Source organism: Plecotus auritus, assembly GCF_963455305.1.
Source record: "Plecotus auritus genome assembly, chromosome: 7".
In the NCBI taxonomy this organism is placed as follows: domain Eukaryota; kingdom Metazoa; phylum Chordata; class Mammalia; order Chiroptera; family Vespertilionidae; genus Plecotus; species Plecotus auritus.
Genome location: NC_137774.1, coordinates 68,863,944 through 68,878,822, shown reverse-complemented (window position 1 = coordinate 68,878,822; position 14,879 = coordinate 68,863,944). Strand labels below are relative to the sequence as shown.

Here is a 14,879-nt window from a genome sequence, read left to right as displayed (position 1 = left end):
GGCAGGCTCTGCCAAGGGCCCCTCACTAGTGTCGGGATCGGAGGAGGAGGAGGAGGAAGAGGAGGAGCCAGGGGAGGGCTGTCAAATTTGGGAGCTGGATTTTTCCCTGCCCCTGAGGAAGATGAACCCGTGGGTTGAGGCCGGAAACCTGTTCATGGCTGTGTTTTCGCACCCAGGCTCGTTTCTCCACAAGCAGGAGCAGAAGCCAGCTGCTCCGCTGTTTTCTTGCTATAGAGTCTTAGGAACAGGGCTGTGTGGCATCTTAGACTTAGGCCATTCTCTGCCCCTTGCCTCCCCCATGTTGGGGCTGCGCCAGGCCCTCATGTCCCGGTACTGTGGCTTTTTGACTTTTCAAACTAGAAAGCAAAAGAGATTTATTCTGTACAGAGGGGGCCAGGCCCACAGCCTGTGGGATCTGCCATGAAATTAGGGTGTTTGGGCCCAGAAGGGGTCAAACTTGAGTTTTGAGCACTGGCTCACCCAGTCCCACTCCCGAGGCCCAGGGTTCACACCGGCAGTTCCAGCTGTGCACAGCTGGGCGAGTCCATCTCAACACTCTTCTGTGAAGAGGGGACAGTGCCTGAGGCTTCCTCCTGCTGGGGAGGAGCTTGGCCACAGGCAGTGTCTTTGTTTGGAGGGTCACTTTTGCCTCAGTTTTTTGATGAAGGACACCTCATCCCGATTCCGGATACCATAACTGAAAGAGAAGGAAAAGTGTCAAGTATCTAACTACAGAAGGCTGTCTGCGACTCCTTACCTGAGGCTTGAGAAAACAAGAAAGAACAGGTGGGACGAGTGTCGTGTCCAGGAAGGCAAGGCGGGGCAGTACCATCCTCCCACAGACCCACACCGGGCCAGCAGGCAGCCCTTTCACCTCCACGCACACCTTTCTTCCCTCTTCCTGGCTCTGTGTAGCCCTGAACTGCCACGCTCTGCAGCTCAAGGATGTGGCCTGAACTTACTCTCGGAGCTTTTTCCTGTCCTCTGTGAGCTTCTCTCCCGCAGAGATTAGATGGTACGTCCTCCACACATAGGACCTGCACGAGAGGGATTCAGGTAAGCCGTGAGCAGGGGGAGCTGCGTGGCTGGGATGTACTAGTAGAAGCTGTGTGAGAAGGGCTCTTGGTGTGTAGCTCCTAGCCCCTCGGCAGAGAGCGCCAGCCCTGTCTGAAGGCTTGTGACAGGGAGCTAGCTCTTCACTCCAGTCAGTACTTTGTAGCAGAGACCAGGTGATTAAGAAGCACAAGTCCAGCGACGCTCCTGTGGAATCCCACACCACCCTCATGGAGGGCTGCAAGGAGCGCGGCTTCACCTACCAGCTGATGTGCTGGATGCCCCCTTCACGCTCCTGCTTGAGCTGCACGTATCTCTGGATGGCCTTCTTCAGGTCCAGGACTGTGGCGTTCTGTACCACAACCACAGCTGCAACAAGGGGCACCGTGAGAGAAGATCCCACAGCCACAGCCTCAGGTGGTGGGAGAGGAACCCAGAAGCCCTGTCGAGCCTTGTTTAAGCCGACTGAGGCTCAAGTCCAGGCAGATGGGCTTGTGGATGGCTGCTCGGTATCCCACTGACCAGCCCCTGTGGAAGCTTAGCCCGCCTGGCCTGAAGGGAGGAGGGCAGCACTTACGCATGACTTCTCCATCCATCTTGCACACTCGGACTGTCATTGCTTGGCCATATTCCAGGGCTATTTGGGAATTGACCTCTTCCAAAGTAACCTAGAAAAGACCAAGGGTGGAGGTGAGTGCCTGGCTCTTTAACACCCCAAACAACAAGGAATAAGCTGCAAGTGTCCAAAAAGTGGTGCCATATTTTAGGAAGGACAAGAACGGGAAGGGATTCTTGCTTATACATTAGGGCTTCCCAGGTTTTTAGCAACTTGATCTCATGTTTCATTCACATTTTCTATTTAAAGTCCAAAGTGGACAGAAGCTTGGAAGAAAGGAACATAGAAACAGGCAAGAACCAACAGCCCTGGATCCTCTCACCCAGGGGCTGGGTAGGAGGAACACTGTGCTTATCAGTTCATTCTGAGCCCCGATCACCAATCAGGACCCAAACTAGGGCTTCGGAACAAGGTTTTGGCAGGAGGGCAATACCAAACGTTGTAATACAATTTTTAAGAAAATAGAAGTTAAACTCCATGATGGACAAAATAACATTGAAGTTTGAGATAGGAAAAACCAGTAATACTGACATAGTCTTTATTATTTTGTTTGCCATAGGTTTTTTTACACCAACCTGAGCTATAAACATACTGTATTAAAATGTCACGTATTCCCGAAAGAAAAAAAAAAATGTCATGTATTCTGGCTGCTGGAGGTGTTTTGGAGCCTTTTAATTCCGCACCCAAGGCGAAAGCCTAGCTCTCCCCACCCTAGGCCCGGCCCAGGTTAAGATCCCCGTTTACACCCAGAGGTGCCTTACGAGGCCTCTGGGTCGCAGCCCCATCAGCACCGGGACCTGTCCACGCCCCTGCGTACAGCCCCGTAGGGAACGCGCGCACCTGGATCGGTAGGTCGCAGAGCAGTGGGTCCTGCACCACCATGGCGAGACCCTCCTGGAACACGTCCACCGCCTCGGAGTGCGGCAGCGCCTCCTCTTCGTCCTCATCGTCCTCACGCGCCTCGGGCCGTGCCGCCGCCTCCGCCTCCTCCAGAGCGCCTCGCTGCTCCACGCGCCCCGGTCCGCAGGAGCGAGGCTAGGCGCGCACAACCCGGAGCGCAGCACGCACTTCCGCCAGTGGGCGTGTGGGGGCGGGGCTTCCGCGAGAACCAATAAGTGCTAGGCGACCTGCCGCAGAGCTCGCTGGGAGCGCGAAGCGGCGTGCCTATTGGTGGGCTGAGGGCAGGGCGGCGGGCCCGAGCCAATGTGAGCTGGAGGCGGGCCTACTGTCGGCGCCTGAGCCACCGCAAAGGCTGCGGGAGCCTGCGGGGCGGCAGTCATGCTGCTCTTCTGCCCGGGCTGCGGGAATGGGCTCATCGTGGAGGAGGGACAGCGCTGCCACCGTTTCGCCTGCAACACCTGCCCCTACGTGCACAACATCACCCGCAAGGTGGGTCCCGGAGCTCGGCTGGGGCCCGCGCGTCTCCTGCAGGCCTCCCGTGGCGCTCTACGCCCACCGTCCCGAGTCCGCCTGCACCCGCCCGTTCTGTCAGCCGCTTCCCGTCGTCTCTACCTTGGAGTCCCCCTAGAATCCGGCCGTTGGTCCCTCCCCTGTGCCGTTACCCTAGGTCAGTGGTCGGCAAACTCATTAGTCAACAGAGCCAAATAGCAAGAGTACAACGATTGAAATTTCTTTTGAGAGCCAAATTTTTTAAACTTAAACTATATAGGTAGGTACATTGTTATTAACTTAATTAGGGTACTCCTAAGCTGGCCTTTGCTAAAAAACGTTCTCAATCTGATTGAGGTACGTTCGCTGAGGTCGACCCTTTCCAACTCTCCCATCCACACTCGTCTTGTATACTTGTTCTGTCTATCTCCTTTTGTTGGTCCTCTCTATATGTCCAAACCATCTCAACATACCTTTCTCAGTCCTCGACACTACATCTTCTTTCACTCCACAGCGTTCCCTAAAATTAACTTAATAAGCTTTACTTAAAGTTTTAAGTCTTAGTCAAACTTTAGTCAAACTATAGGTACATTGAATGACACTTGATATCATACTTAATAACGATATTATTTATTGATAAAATTAAATTCCTTACAATTTACCTTACAATATCCATAAAATTAAATCATGACAATGACTGACAAACACTAATGTGAACAATGGCCTTGCATCTCCTTGGAAAGTCTGGGTAAGTCAGGTTTGTATGTTGTTGTTTTTAATTTTAGGCACGATTCCAGGTTCTCATCAATAAGACGACTTCTCAATTTACTCTTGATAAGGTTCATGCTTGAAAATGATTGTTCGCATAAATATGTAGACCCAAATAAGGAAAGTACAGCAAATGCTAGTTTTTTCAGTTGATTACATGAGTCAGGAATACTATTCCAGGTGCTAAAAATCACTATATCTTCCTTCTCCAGGTCTTTCAAAGCAGACCACTTGTGCTGTGAACTAAGTTCACATTTGTTTTTCTCCAATATTTCTATCTCGGCACAAAGACGTTCAAATTTTGAGCTCCACAATTCTTTGTTTTTTAAATCCAGCAATTGCATTTCAAAGTTGCCAATGTCAATATTAAAGGGAGAAAAATTTAATTCTGTTACAGTAGCATTGAGAGGTTTTTTAATAAAGGCTAACGTCGCTTTGCTGTTTCTGAATTCCTGAAACCTGTTGAGAAAAGCTTCCCTCATATTTAAAAGTGTTGTTTTGAAATAGCAAATGTCAATATCAGAATTATTTTCTTGGCGATGTTTCAACAGGCTTGGAAAGTGAATCAAAGTTTCTCTTTCAAAATCTTGAGCAAAAAGAGATAATTTATTTTCGAATGAAATAACTTCTAACATTGAAAAAATTGTGTTTCCTTTCCCCTGTAGTTTACGATTAAGCTGATTTAGATGAGATGTAACGTCTACCATGAAATAAAATTTTTGGATCCACTGATCGTTCGTTAGTTCTGGATAGTGAACACCCTTCTCAAGGAGAAATGCTTTAATTTCTGTTAATAAGAAAGCGAAACGTTTCAAAACGTTTCCTCTTGATAACCAACGTACCTTGCTGTACTCACACTCCATTTCAACTAAAAATTCTTTAAATTGGCGATGATTAAGAGCTTTAGCTATAATGGAGTTGATAATGTTAATCACCAATTCCATAACTTCGCAAATTTCTTCTGGAAATGTCTGCGCACAAAGCACTTCTTGATGAATGATGCAATGGTAAGTAAGTATCTCTTGATTAATTTTTTCTTTCAAAATAGCAACAAACCCGTTTCTTAAGCCCGTCATACTTTTCGACCCATCTGTTGAAATTGAGACAATTTTATCGAGTGGAAACCAATTTAAGATCTTCGACTTGCTGGTCGGTTATATTTGAAGACATTTTGACTGTTCTATCTTTCACTGTTTTAGCAGACAATGATAACTCTTTAAATTTTTTTAGAATATCTGCTTTATTCTTAAAATCCCGAAATAGCTCTTTGGATGCATTTATAAAACAACTTTTTTATGTATTCACGTCTGTATATGGTTTTCCTCTCTTAGCAATCTCTTGACTAACCACAAAACTTGCAATATTAACATTGTTGGAAGATTGCATCCAGTAATTAAATACAGAACTTGATTTTTCTTGACTCTTCTGAAATTCCTCAACTGCTTTCTTCCTTGCATCACCGACAGGAGATTTTATATATATATATATATATATATATATATATATATATATATATATATATATATATATATATAATATATTTTATTGATTTTTTTAAAAAATATATTTTATTGATTTTTTACAGAGAGGAAGGGAGAGGGATAGAGAGTTAGAAACATCGATGAGAGAGAGACATCGATCAGCTGCCTCCTGAACACCCCCTACTGGGGATGTGCCTGCAACCAAGGTACACGCCCTTGACCGGAATCCAACCTGGGACCCTTCAGTCCGCAGGCCGATGCTCTATCCACTGAGCCAAACCGGTCAGGGCATATTTTATTGATTTTTTACAGAGAGGAAGGGAGAGGGACAGAGAGTTAGAAACATCGATGAGAGAGAAACATCGATCAGCTGCCTCCTGCACACCTCCCACTGGGAATGTGCCCGCAACCAAGGTACATGCCCTTGACCGGAATCGAACCTGCGACCTTTCAGTCCACAGTCCAACGCTCTATCCACTGAGCCAAACTGGTCAGGGCATCGAAAGGATATTTAGTTCTAAATGACGCGTGTTTAGTTGTAAAGTGTCTCTCCAAATTTGATTTCTTGTTATGCGCCAAATTTTCCTGACAAATAAGACAGGTTGGAAGGCCATTTAAGTTTTGAATAAACCCGAAAGTCTCAGTCCACTCAACTTTAAATTCACGGTTTTCGTCTTCCGTTTTTCTTTGCTTCTTCTTTGTAGCCATGTCAAACAGGGCACCCCCCAAAAAGTTTCATTTTATAATAATAAAGCCACCAACACAAAATAATTACAATTCTTAAATTGATGACAAAAATACCTGTAGGATTTGCAGCTGGTTGGAAAAATACAGGTAACTTTATGCTTCGAGTAGGTACTTTTGTCACCTGCGCGCGATTTGCAGACGCGACTAGCACTAACCACTGCACAATGAGACTGCTGACTGACTGGCTCACTCAACTTGTGCATGAATTGCACGCGCCTCCCCCGTGCTGCCCCGCGGCCCGCCTGCGCCGCGTCTCCTGTCGCCCGACCGACCGACCGACAGACACCCCCGCTTCTTCTAACTCCACTTCTTCAAAATAGACTCGCCCAGGCCAGAAACCGACTTCTGCGCATGGGCCACGAAGTTTCAATCGCACTGTACGTGTGCGCCCGCACGTGGTATTTTGTGTAAGAGCCACACTCAAGGGGCCAAAGAGCCGCATGTGGCTCTCGAGCCGCCGTTTGCTGACCACTGCCCTAGGTTATCGCCGTTACCTCCCCTCGGGCTCCATGCTCACACAGGTGCCCCCCTTGCTGTGGTCACAAGTCAGAGGAGTCCACCCTGTGTTAAGAACCCTCGGCAATCAGTCCCCAGCGCAAGAGTGAAAGCTGACATCGAACTCTCTCGAGCCTCGCTTCTCTGATTTCATGCACTGAGGTGCTGCTTGGCCCCAGCAACACCAGCCTCTTGGTGGATCTCCCGTCACGTGGCACTATTGCCAGGGCCTCAATTCCAATAGGTCTTCACATTCCAATGCAATGCCCTGCTCCGTGACAGGGGGAACATTGTTTTCATTTAGTATCTCTCCAGTCTGTTGAAGGAGGGACGTCTGGGGAGAGAGACACTGTGGCAGGTGTGGAGGTTTGTTTTGATGTCCCAGATCTGTACTGTTCACTCACTTGAGAGTTGAAGACTTGCTTGTGTTTGTAGGTAACAAATCGGAAGTATCCAAAGCTGAAAGAAGTGGATGACGTGCTTGGTGGAGCAGCCGCCTGGGAGAACGTGGACTCCACTGCAGGTGAGAGGGAGACCTTGTGCGTTACTGAGCTGTGGATAAGTCTGAGGCTGCTGACTGCTGCTCCATGTCAGAACCTGTGCCTACTTATATGAGGTGGGCTTCTAAAAAGAGAAAGTGCATTTGTTTTTTAATAACTTACCTTTTGCACAGATAATATTGGCACAAGCCTTGGAGTGACACAGACCTGAGTTAGAGACTCAGGGTGACTTCTTACTGTTTTACGGCCTTGGGTCCCTTGACCTCTCTGGGGCTAATTTATACTTATAAATTGTAAGAGCACAAAGTGAATTATGCAGTGTTCGGCACATAACGGACACTGAACATGTGGTAGCTTTGATAGCAACAATGACAGAAGTAATAAAAATCAGTCTAAGGGGAAAAAAATCCACTTTTTGTTCTAATGCAGAGTTTTAAAAGTTAATACCAGAGAGCATTAAACTATAGTCTCAGCAAAATAAATGTTTATTCCAAGTATTGGTTTATTTCTGATAGAGGTGGATGTGACCAAAGAAGGACAGAGAGCCTTAGACACAGCCAGTATTGATAGGAGGAAGAGCTAAGTCATGATTAGTACTCTCTCTTTCCCCTATAGACAGACGATCATCCAAATCTGCTATGATAAAATTTAGCAATGGTAGAATTTGTCATTAAAGAATGGATTATAGCCCTAGCTGGTTTGGCTCAGTGGATAGAGCGTTGGCCTGTGGACTGAAGGGTCCTGGGTTCGATTTCGGTCAAGGGCTCATGCCCAGGTTGTGGGCTCGATCCCCAGTAGGGGGTGTGCAGGAGTCAGCCAATCCATGATTCTCTCTCATCATTGATGATGTTTTTATCTCTCCCTCTCCCTTCCTCTCTGAAATCAATAAAAATATATATATATAAAAAGAATGAGTTATGTATCAAATGTTCAAAATGGTGGTTTGAGAGTGTTTGGAGGTATTTTCATCAAGAGTGGGGTTGGTTTCTCAAAGTGAGATCACTCTGAAGGTAAAGATGTGCCTTGGCGCACTCTGAAAAGGTGTGGACTGCGCGGTGAGATCTCAGTAAGAACCGCTGAGATACTAACTGCCAAGATGGATCTCTAAATAAAGAGGAAGTGGATTGTCATCCATGGGGTCTCCTCTGGGAGGCTGAGAGGGCTTGTCTGTTGCCCAGGTGATGGAGATGCACTTAGGAGGAGGAATCTGTAGGCGTGCACCCTGTCATTCACGCAACAGCCATAGTCACCTTTTGTGTTGTTTCCAACCAGACTTCAACCAGATTTGAGAGGAAAAGTGGGACCCAGGGAGGGGAGGAGGAGTGTTTTCAAACTCTTGGATTCCCTCAGTGTGAGAGCATATTGGGAACGAGACGAGACCACTGTTTGTACCTTATATCAAGGCACAAGGGACACCAGATAAGCGTGGAAGGTCTTTGCTGCCTTTCGCCTCACACCTACTTCTAGCAGGTATGTTGGTCACAAACATTTTTTTAATGCGGGTCGCTTGTTTATTTTTCCTGTTTCTAGAGCCATGTCCCAAATGTGAGCATCCTCGTGCCTATTTCATGCAGCTTCAGACCCGCTCTGCCGATGAGCCAATGACCACCTTCTACAAGTGCTGCAATGCGCAGTGTGGACACCGCTGGAGGGACTAGGCCAGGCTGGCCCAGCTGCATGGTGTCTGTTTACCTTATTCCTCAGAGTGGATTCCCAGCTGGGAGCGAGCACTTGTGTCCTGAGGGCCTTTGCTGGTGTGGCAGAAATGGATAGCCCACCTGCCAGTCAGTGGATGAACTCATTAATGTCCAGGGAGATTTTGTGTGTGGGGAAGATTATCCACAACTAATTATACTCTGTTTAAGGTCCTGTTCATTCATCTTTCACATTTATTGGACAATTGACATTCTTTTACCATTAACCAACACTCTTAAATATTTATATTGTTTGCATAACAAATAAAGTAAAACTTACTAATTTAGTACATTAGTTGTTCCTAAATATTTAACTGTTAAGTGCAAGCTTATCTAATCAAAATTTATTCTGAATATTTAATTAAAATGAAAAGTTTAATATTGCCTTCTCAGTGTTTTAAATGACTTAAGAAGTAGATGTCAAACCACAAATCATGATTCCAAAATTAACTACTATACTTAGGACTAAACCGGTTATAGGCGGTGTGGTCTGTTGGTTTTAAGGCAGTAAATTCTAGCTTCAGCAAGGTGGAGGGAGACCCTGATAGTCAAAAGGAAGCTCTCTTGATAAAGATACTAGCACAGGGATGGCTCCAGTGAGTATAAAAGTATGTCCTTGTAATAGGTAAAACTGGGACCAAGCTGATTGAAATTTAAATATTAGTGCCCTGGCCAGGTAGCTCAGTTGGTTAGAGCATTGCCCTGATATGCCAAGGTTGCAGGTTCGATCCCTAGTCAGGGCACATAAAATCAATCAGTGAATGCATAAGTGGAACAACAAATTGATGTCTCTCTAAAAATAAATACAAATAAGAAATGTAAATATTAGAAAGAAATGTTATTATGTCCCAGAACACGCATAATGTATTTCCTGGCCTTGAGCCTGTGATTCCATCTCTCCGTGGGTCCTGGTATTTCAGACTCCAGAGAGCTACAACTCTGAGGTACTCAGGCCTTGCCCAAGAAGTTTTGATGCACAGAACACAGCACACACATGCATACACATGTGCGCACACAGGCACTCTCACAGATAAACGTAGGCATGTACACACACTGAAATGTGACTTACTTGGTACGGAAAGGAACACACAGCTAGTAAGTATGTGAAAAGATGCTTATCTTCACTAACAACCAAGTGCAGAAAAACAACATTAAATATCGTTGCCTATCAGATTGTCAAAGATAAAAAACACTGATAATGTATATGCTGTTGGTGAGGGTCACAGGCATTCTCACACTTCTGGTGGGAGTAGAAGTTGGTACATTTTTGGAGGGCCACTTGGCAATATCTATGGATTTTTTCTTTTGATGGTGTTTATTTTTTATTTTTTAAAATTGATTTTAGAGGGGGATGAAGGGAGATGAGAGAGATAGAGAAAAACACTGATGTGAGAGAGATACATCAATGGGTTGCCTCCTGTATGCATCCTGACTGGGGGATTGAACCCACATCCTGGATATGTGCCCTGATTGGGAATCGAACCCACAACCTCCTGGTGTATGGGATGATGGTCCAACCGAGTCATACCGGCCAGAGCGGTAGCTGTAGATTTTTTAAAATGCTGAACCTTAGACCCACAATTCCACCATAGCCATTTTTTGTACAAAAGTACTCATTGTGGTGATTAAAGATCCATGCCCAGAATTGTTCACTACCTTCATTTAAAATAGCATCTATGCACTTGAAACTAACAGAATGTTTTATGTAAATTATATCTCAATGAGAATTCAAATAGCATATATAGGCAACAAACAGCCATTGTCGGGATTATGAAACCATAGCATGTATTACCATTAAAGGCACAAGGTATGTTTTTGTGCTGACCTGGAAAGTGTTGAAAATAGCCAGAGGAACAAGGAGGCTGCGAGGCTCAGAGCACAGTATGAGTCCATTAAGAATGTGCACCTGAGCCCCAGCTGGTTTGGCTCAGTGGATAGAGCATCAGCCTGTGGACTGAAGGGTCCCAGGTTTGATTCTGGTTAAAGGCACATGCCTAGGTTGTGGGCTCAATCCCCAGTAGTGGGTGTGCAGGAGGCAGCTGATCAGTGAGTCTCATCATTGATGTTTCTCTTCCTCTCTGAAATGAATAAAAAAATATTTAAAAAAAATGTGCATCTGCCAAAACCGGTTTGGCTCAGTGGATAGAGCGTCAGCCTGCGGACTGAAAGGTCCCAGGTTCGATTCCGGTCAAGGGCATGTAACTTGGTTGCGGGCACATCCCCAGTGGGAGGTGTGCAGGAGGCAGCTGGTCGATGTTTCTCTCTCATCGATGTTTCTGACTATCACTCTTCCTTCCTCTCTGTAAAAAATCAATAAAATATATTTAAAAAAAAATGTGCATCTGAGCTTAGCAATGTCTGGCGGGACTGTGCCTGCCTTCTCACAAGGGCTACCTCTGGGGTGAGATAAAAGGCCTTTGTTATTTCCTTCTGTGTTGTTTCCTTTAACGGACACTGCCTTTATTTTCCTGCCTTCTCCATCCCCATGGCTCCCAGATTGCCTTGCTGGAGAGCAGTCTGTACCTCTGGTTCCAGAAAAGCCTGGAAGGGGACCAGCCGCTGCCCTGTGCCTGACCACGGTCCTCGCCTCCTGGGACCGATGTAATGCACCCAGTGGTGTCCCTTGGGACGATACAACAGATGCTCATCCACCATTCAATGGACCAGGAGCCAAAGTCCCTGGAGCAACCTTCAGGACCACAGGGAATCAAAGTGGTCCCACCTCATAATTCCTGGGCTGTGACTAGTGGTGACAGTCACCCACCGCCCGCCCCCCCAGGGCAGCTGCTTCACTGCGCTCGTGGTTTAGGTGTGGGCGGCCTGTGTCAGCCTGCCGCGCGGCTACGTCACCGTGCTCTTATCTCCTGGATCAGGCTGAGGGGCTTTGCCGCCAGCACAGGGACTGTCCTGGCCATGGGACCCAGCAGATGCGTCTGGGAAGGTGAGTGTGTAACGGGAACTTCCCACCCACTCATGTCAGCCTAAACCTCAGACACAGGGAGGGCCGGCAGCTGCCTTCCCTGGGCAGGAACCTGGAAGTGGGGTGCCAGGGAACACCACCCTAGCTCTACCTCCTCTGGTGTCCTTGGCTCGGGCACCTCCAGGGACAGCAGAGTGGCACTGCTGACCACAGCTGGCAGCCTGTTACACCCAGGCCTGTGGGTTGTGGGTGCCGCTGGGCAGAGAGAAGGGCACTGTGTTTGTCAGGCAGTTTCTCTGTGGAAAAGTCTCTGCTCCCTCGGTGGCTGAGCCGACCTTTGGGGGCACGAGTGGGTGTGAATGGGCATTCCAGGGGATGGTCCCAGCGGTGTCCAAATCCTCATGCCTTTGGGGGCTTTAGGGCGAAGAGGAGAGGGAAGTCTGGGGATAGCCCCCCTTAGAGCTAAGGGAGGGGCCGTGGTGGAGGTGGGGTTCCGGAGGGTTTGTTCAGCCAAGCAGAGGAAGGGAGCAAGGTTCTTGATCTATAATGTCCCGAGCACCCTTCCCAGGAGCCCACAGCATTCACACTAACTAGAAGCAGGGCAGCTTCTGCAGGGGGTTTCGGGGTGCGTTTCTTGATCATTTAGGATGAGTGCAGGGGGCACAACATAAATCAGACAGGTTCTCACCTGATGTGGGGGTGCTGCAAAGGGGCAGCGAGGGCCACTGGGGAAGGTGCCGGCAGGGGAGGAGTGTTATGTCTCCCCGTTTAACCTCCAAGCCCCCCAAAGAGAACTGTGTCAACAGCCTTATTCTAGCCCTGACCCATGGCTACCACCTGCTTTCTGCTCCTATTGTCTGCTGGGGAGACAGACTGGGGTGCTCAGGGAGGGCTTCCTGAAGGAAGAGGCCTGTGATGGGGAAGGAGGCCAGGCAGGGGATCTGTGTGAGAAGGCCCGCAGGGAGCCAGGGTTGGAGAGCAGACCAGCAGGGACCATGTGAGCTCCCGAGGCTCCCCTCTGCCCCTCTGACTCCATCCTCAGCCTCCTCCTTCCCCCAGCTGCCCTGAGTCCCGCCCTCTGTGTGCACCCTTATCCACCTGAGGCCCGGTGGGTCCAGCCCTTACCTCTTCCATAGCTTCTGCCCGGTGTGTCCATGTTTCCCAGACATGCGCCCCTGATGGAGTGCCCCTCCCACTCACCATTCTCAGGAAGGATGTGGTCGGTAGTCCTGGGGGCCACCCTCCCTTTCCTCCAGTCTTTGTGCGCACTCTGGACTCACCCAGCTGCCTTGACCTCTCCTGTGCCCTGCCCTTCCCACCCACTGAGCACCCACAGGAAGCACAGCGTCCTGGGCAGCTTCTGCCCAGCAGCATCCGGGGTCCCATCAGTGCCATCGGGGCCATTGGTCCAGTTGGGGCTGGGAGGGGGGGCCCACATGTGCTTGTGTGATCCAAAGGGGGAGTTAGGGTCTACTCCCATTTCTGGCCCCATTTCCTAGCACAGTCCCCACGTCCCCCAGGCTCCAGCAATTTCTGTGGGTGACGGGGGGCTGGGGCCTGAATTTATTCCTCCTCCCAAGCAGGAAGGGCAGAGAGAAGACAGAGGACAAGTGCCCATTTAATTAGCAGCTTCCACCTCACCCCCTCTGTCGGCCAGAGAGAATAACAGGGATATAACTCCCTCCCCATGAAAACTATAAAACATATTCTGTGTTAAAGGGGCAGTACGTGGGCGCAGTGACTGGTGTGAAGCCGACTCAGGGGGTTTGGTGAGCCACCAAGGATCCCAGGGTTCCCGCCAGCCCCCAGCCTGCCTGCTTTGGCTGGGCCAGGGAAGTGAGGGACTGAGTAGTCTGGAGACCTGACCCTGGTCCTGTGGTGTCTGTGGGTCCTGAGGCAGGGATCCAGCTGCAAGCCAGCCCACGACTTTGGGATGGACCAGGAAACCATGGCAGGCAAGCTGACCTTGACCCTGAGGCCATGGAGGAGATGGGGATCTATGGGGAGGGGCTTCCCCATGACTAGAGGTCTTAGGGAGCATCTCTGTCCAAGGGAACTTCTGCTGCTCTACAACCATCCCTGAGATGTGATTGGGCCTTGCGGTGTCATCCCAATGCCTCCTGCTGGACCAGGCAGTAAGCAGGCGGGGTTTTTGCACCACCTGGCCCCATGTCTGTTGTCAAGGGTGGGGGTGGCCCTGCCTCAATAATGTCCCGCCTCTCGCTTGAGGAGCCCTGAAGAGAGAGATCAGTGGTACTCTGTGAGCTCACAGGCTTGTATGGGAGCCAAGAATGGAGGTGCTAGGTGCCAAGTATTGGGCAGGTGCCTGGTTTCTCTGGGCCTCAGTTTCCTCATCTGTGGGAGGGTGGTGACTGTGCTCTACCCAGCTCTCTAGGTATAGACAGAGGTGTTCTCTGCCAAGGAAAAGTAAGGATTGCTCCCCCAGGGTGGGTCCTGGCCCCCAGGCCTGCTGAGCTTGGAGCCACCGTACTTCATGCTCTTGAGCCACTGGCTCCTGGGTTAGCCTGAGCCAAGCTGGCCTGGTCTTCACAGATGCACGTGTCCCTCCACCCTGGGGCCTGGGGCCTACTGGGCCTGAGCTCCCCCAGGTCCTGGTGCTCACTCTGATCCCGTCTTCACACGCCCCGAGAGTGCGTTGTGGTCAGGCGGCTCCCCACCTCCACCTGTAACTGAGCAGGAGGGGGCAGACCTGCAGACGATCGCTGTGGCTAGGGGTGCCAGTGGCGCTTCATTCTATGGAAGGATGAGGTCTTCCTGATCTGAACAGGGTCTGGCCTATGAGTACATAGATAGTCTGCGGGGACATGGGTGGGGTTGGAGTGGTGTCTGCTTCCTGGTGCATGTGTGCTGAGGTTGGTGTGTGTCTGCAACGTTTTGGCCTCCTTATCACCCATCAGGCTTGCATAACCAGGCGGACCCTGCTTCCTGCCTAGGGGCTATCAGTGCGGCATCTGGAGCTGCTAACGGGGTGATAGGGTACCAGTGGCTTCCCTGCACGGCACCCAGGGACTGCCTCACGCCCAGGCCCGAGTCTCCACTAACCTCTGCTCTCCCAGGGGCCCGGGAGCTTGGGCTAGCACCTCTGAATGGGGTGTGACATAGAGTTTAGGAAGTGCCCGCTGTTGCATGGACACCTCACTGCCATCCTCCGCCCTCCTGCAGCAGAGCGCTGGGACAGGCCTTAATTGAAGGGGA

At 49.4% G+C, this 14,879-nt stretch overlaps 2 protein-coding genes across 3 annotated transcripts; one reads left to right on the top strand and one right to left on the bottom strand.

Moving 5' to 3' along the window:
- Window positions 1-357: 357 nt before the first annotated feature.
- SNRNP25 (small nuclear ribonucleoprotein U11/U12 subunit 25) lies at window positions 358-2,753 on the bottom strand. Its single transcript, XM_080679111.1, has 5 exons — window positions 2,510-2,753; window positions 1,631-1,721; window positions 1,317-1,422; window positions 963-1,037; window positions 358-697 (listed from the first exon to the last, which is right to left on the bottom strand). Exons 1-5 carry the CDS (start codon window positions 2,549-2,551, stop codon window positions 640-642), a joined length of 372 nt encoding a protein of 123 aa, XP_080535237.1. The 5' UTR covers window positions 2,552-2,753; the 3' UTR covers window positions 358-639.
- Window positions 2,754-2,804: 51 nt separating this feature from the next.
- On the top strand, window positions 2,805-9,030 carry POLR3K (RNA polymerase III subunit K). 2 transcript variants are annotated; one of them, XM_080681108.1, is made up of 4 exons: window positions 2,877-3,058; window positions 4,492-4,833; window positions 6,985-7,072; window positions 8,580-9,030. In XM_080681108.1, the coding sequence occupies exons 2-4, from the start codon at window positions 4,717-4,719 to the stop codon at window positions 8,705-8,707; spliced, it is 333 nt and encodes a 110-aa protein (XP_080537234.1). In that variant the 5' UTR covers window positions 2,877-3,058; window positions 4,492-4,716; the 3' UTR covers window positions 8,708-9,030. The 2 variants fall into 2 exon arrangements, with proteins under 2 accessions (XP_080537233.1, XP_080537234.1); XM_080681107.1 differs by lacking the exon at window positions 4,492-4,833 and having other exon boundaries at window positions 2,805-3,058.
- The last annotated feature ends 5,849 nt before the right edge of the window (window positions 9,031-14,879 follow it).

Coding starts and splice junctions, on each gene's coding strand:
- POLR3K (XM_080681108.1), top strand. CDS start 4,717: ATGATTAAGAGCTTTAGCTATAATGGAGTTGATAATGTTAATCACCAA. Junction 4,834..6,984: donor TCTTGATGAATGATGCAATG/GTAAGTAAGTAT, acceptor TTGTGTTTGTAG/GTAACAAATCGGAAGTATCC. Junction 7,073..8,579: donor GAACGTGGACTCCACTGCAG/GTGAGAGGGAGA, acceptor TCCTGTTTCTAG/AGCCATGTCCCAAATGTGAG.
- SNRNP25 (XM_080679111.1), bottom strand. CDS start 2,551: ATGGTGGTGCAGGACCCACTGCTCTGCGACCTACCGATCCAG. Junction 1,423..1,630: donor GATGGATGGAGAAGTCATGC/GTAAGTGCTGCC, acceptor CCCTTGTTGCAG/CTGTGGTTGTGGTACAGAAC. Junction 1,038..1,316: donor GGCATCCAGCACATCAGCTG/GTAGGTGAAGCC, acceptor CCTCTCGTGCAG/GTCCTATGTGTGGAGGACGT.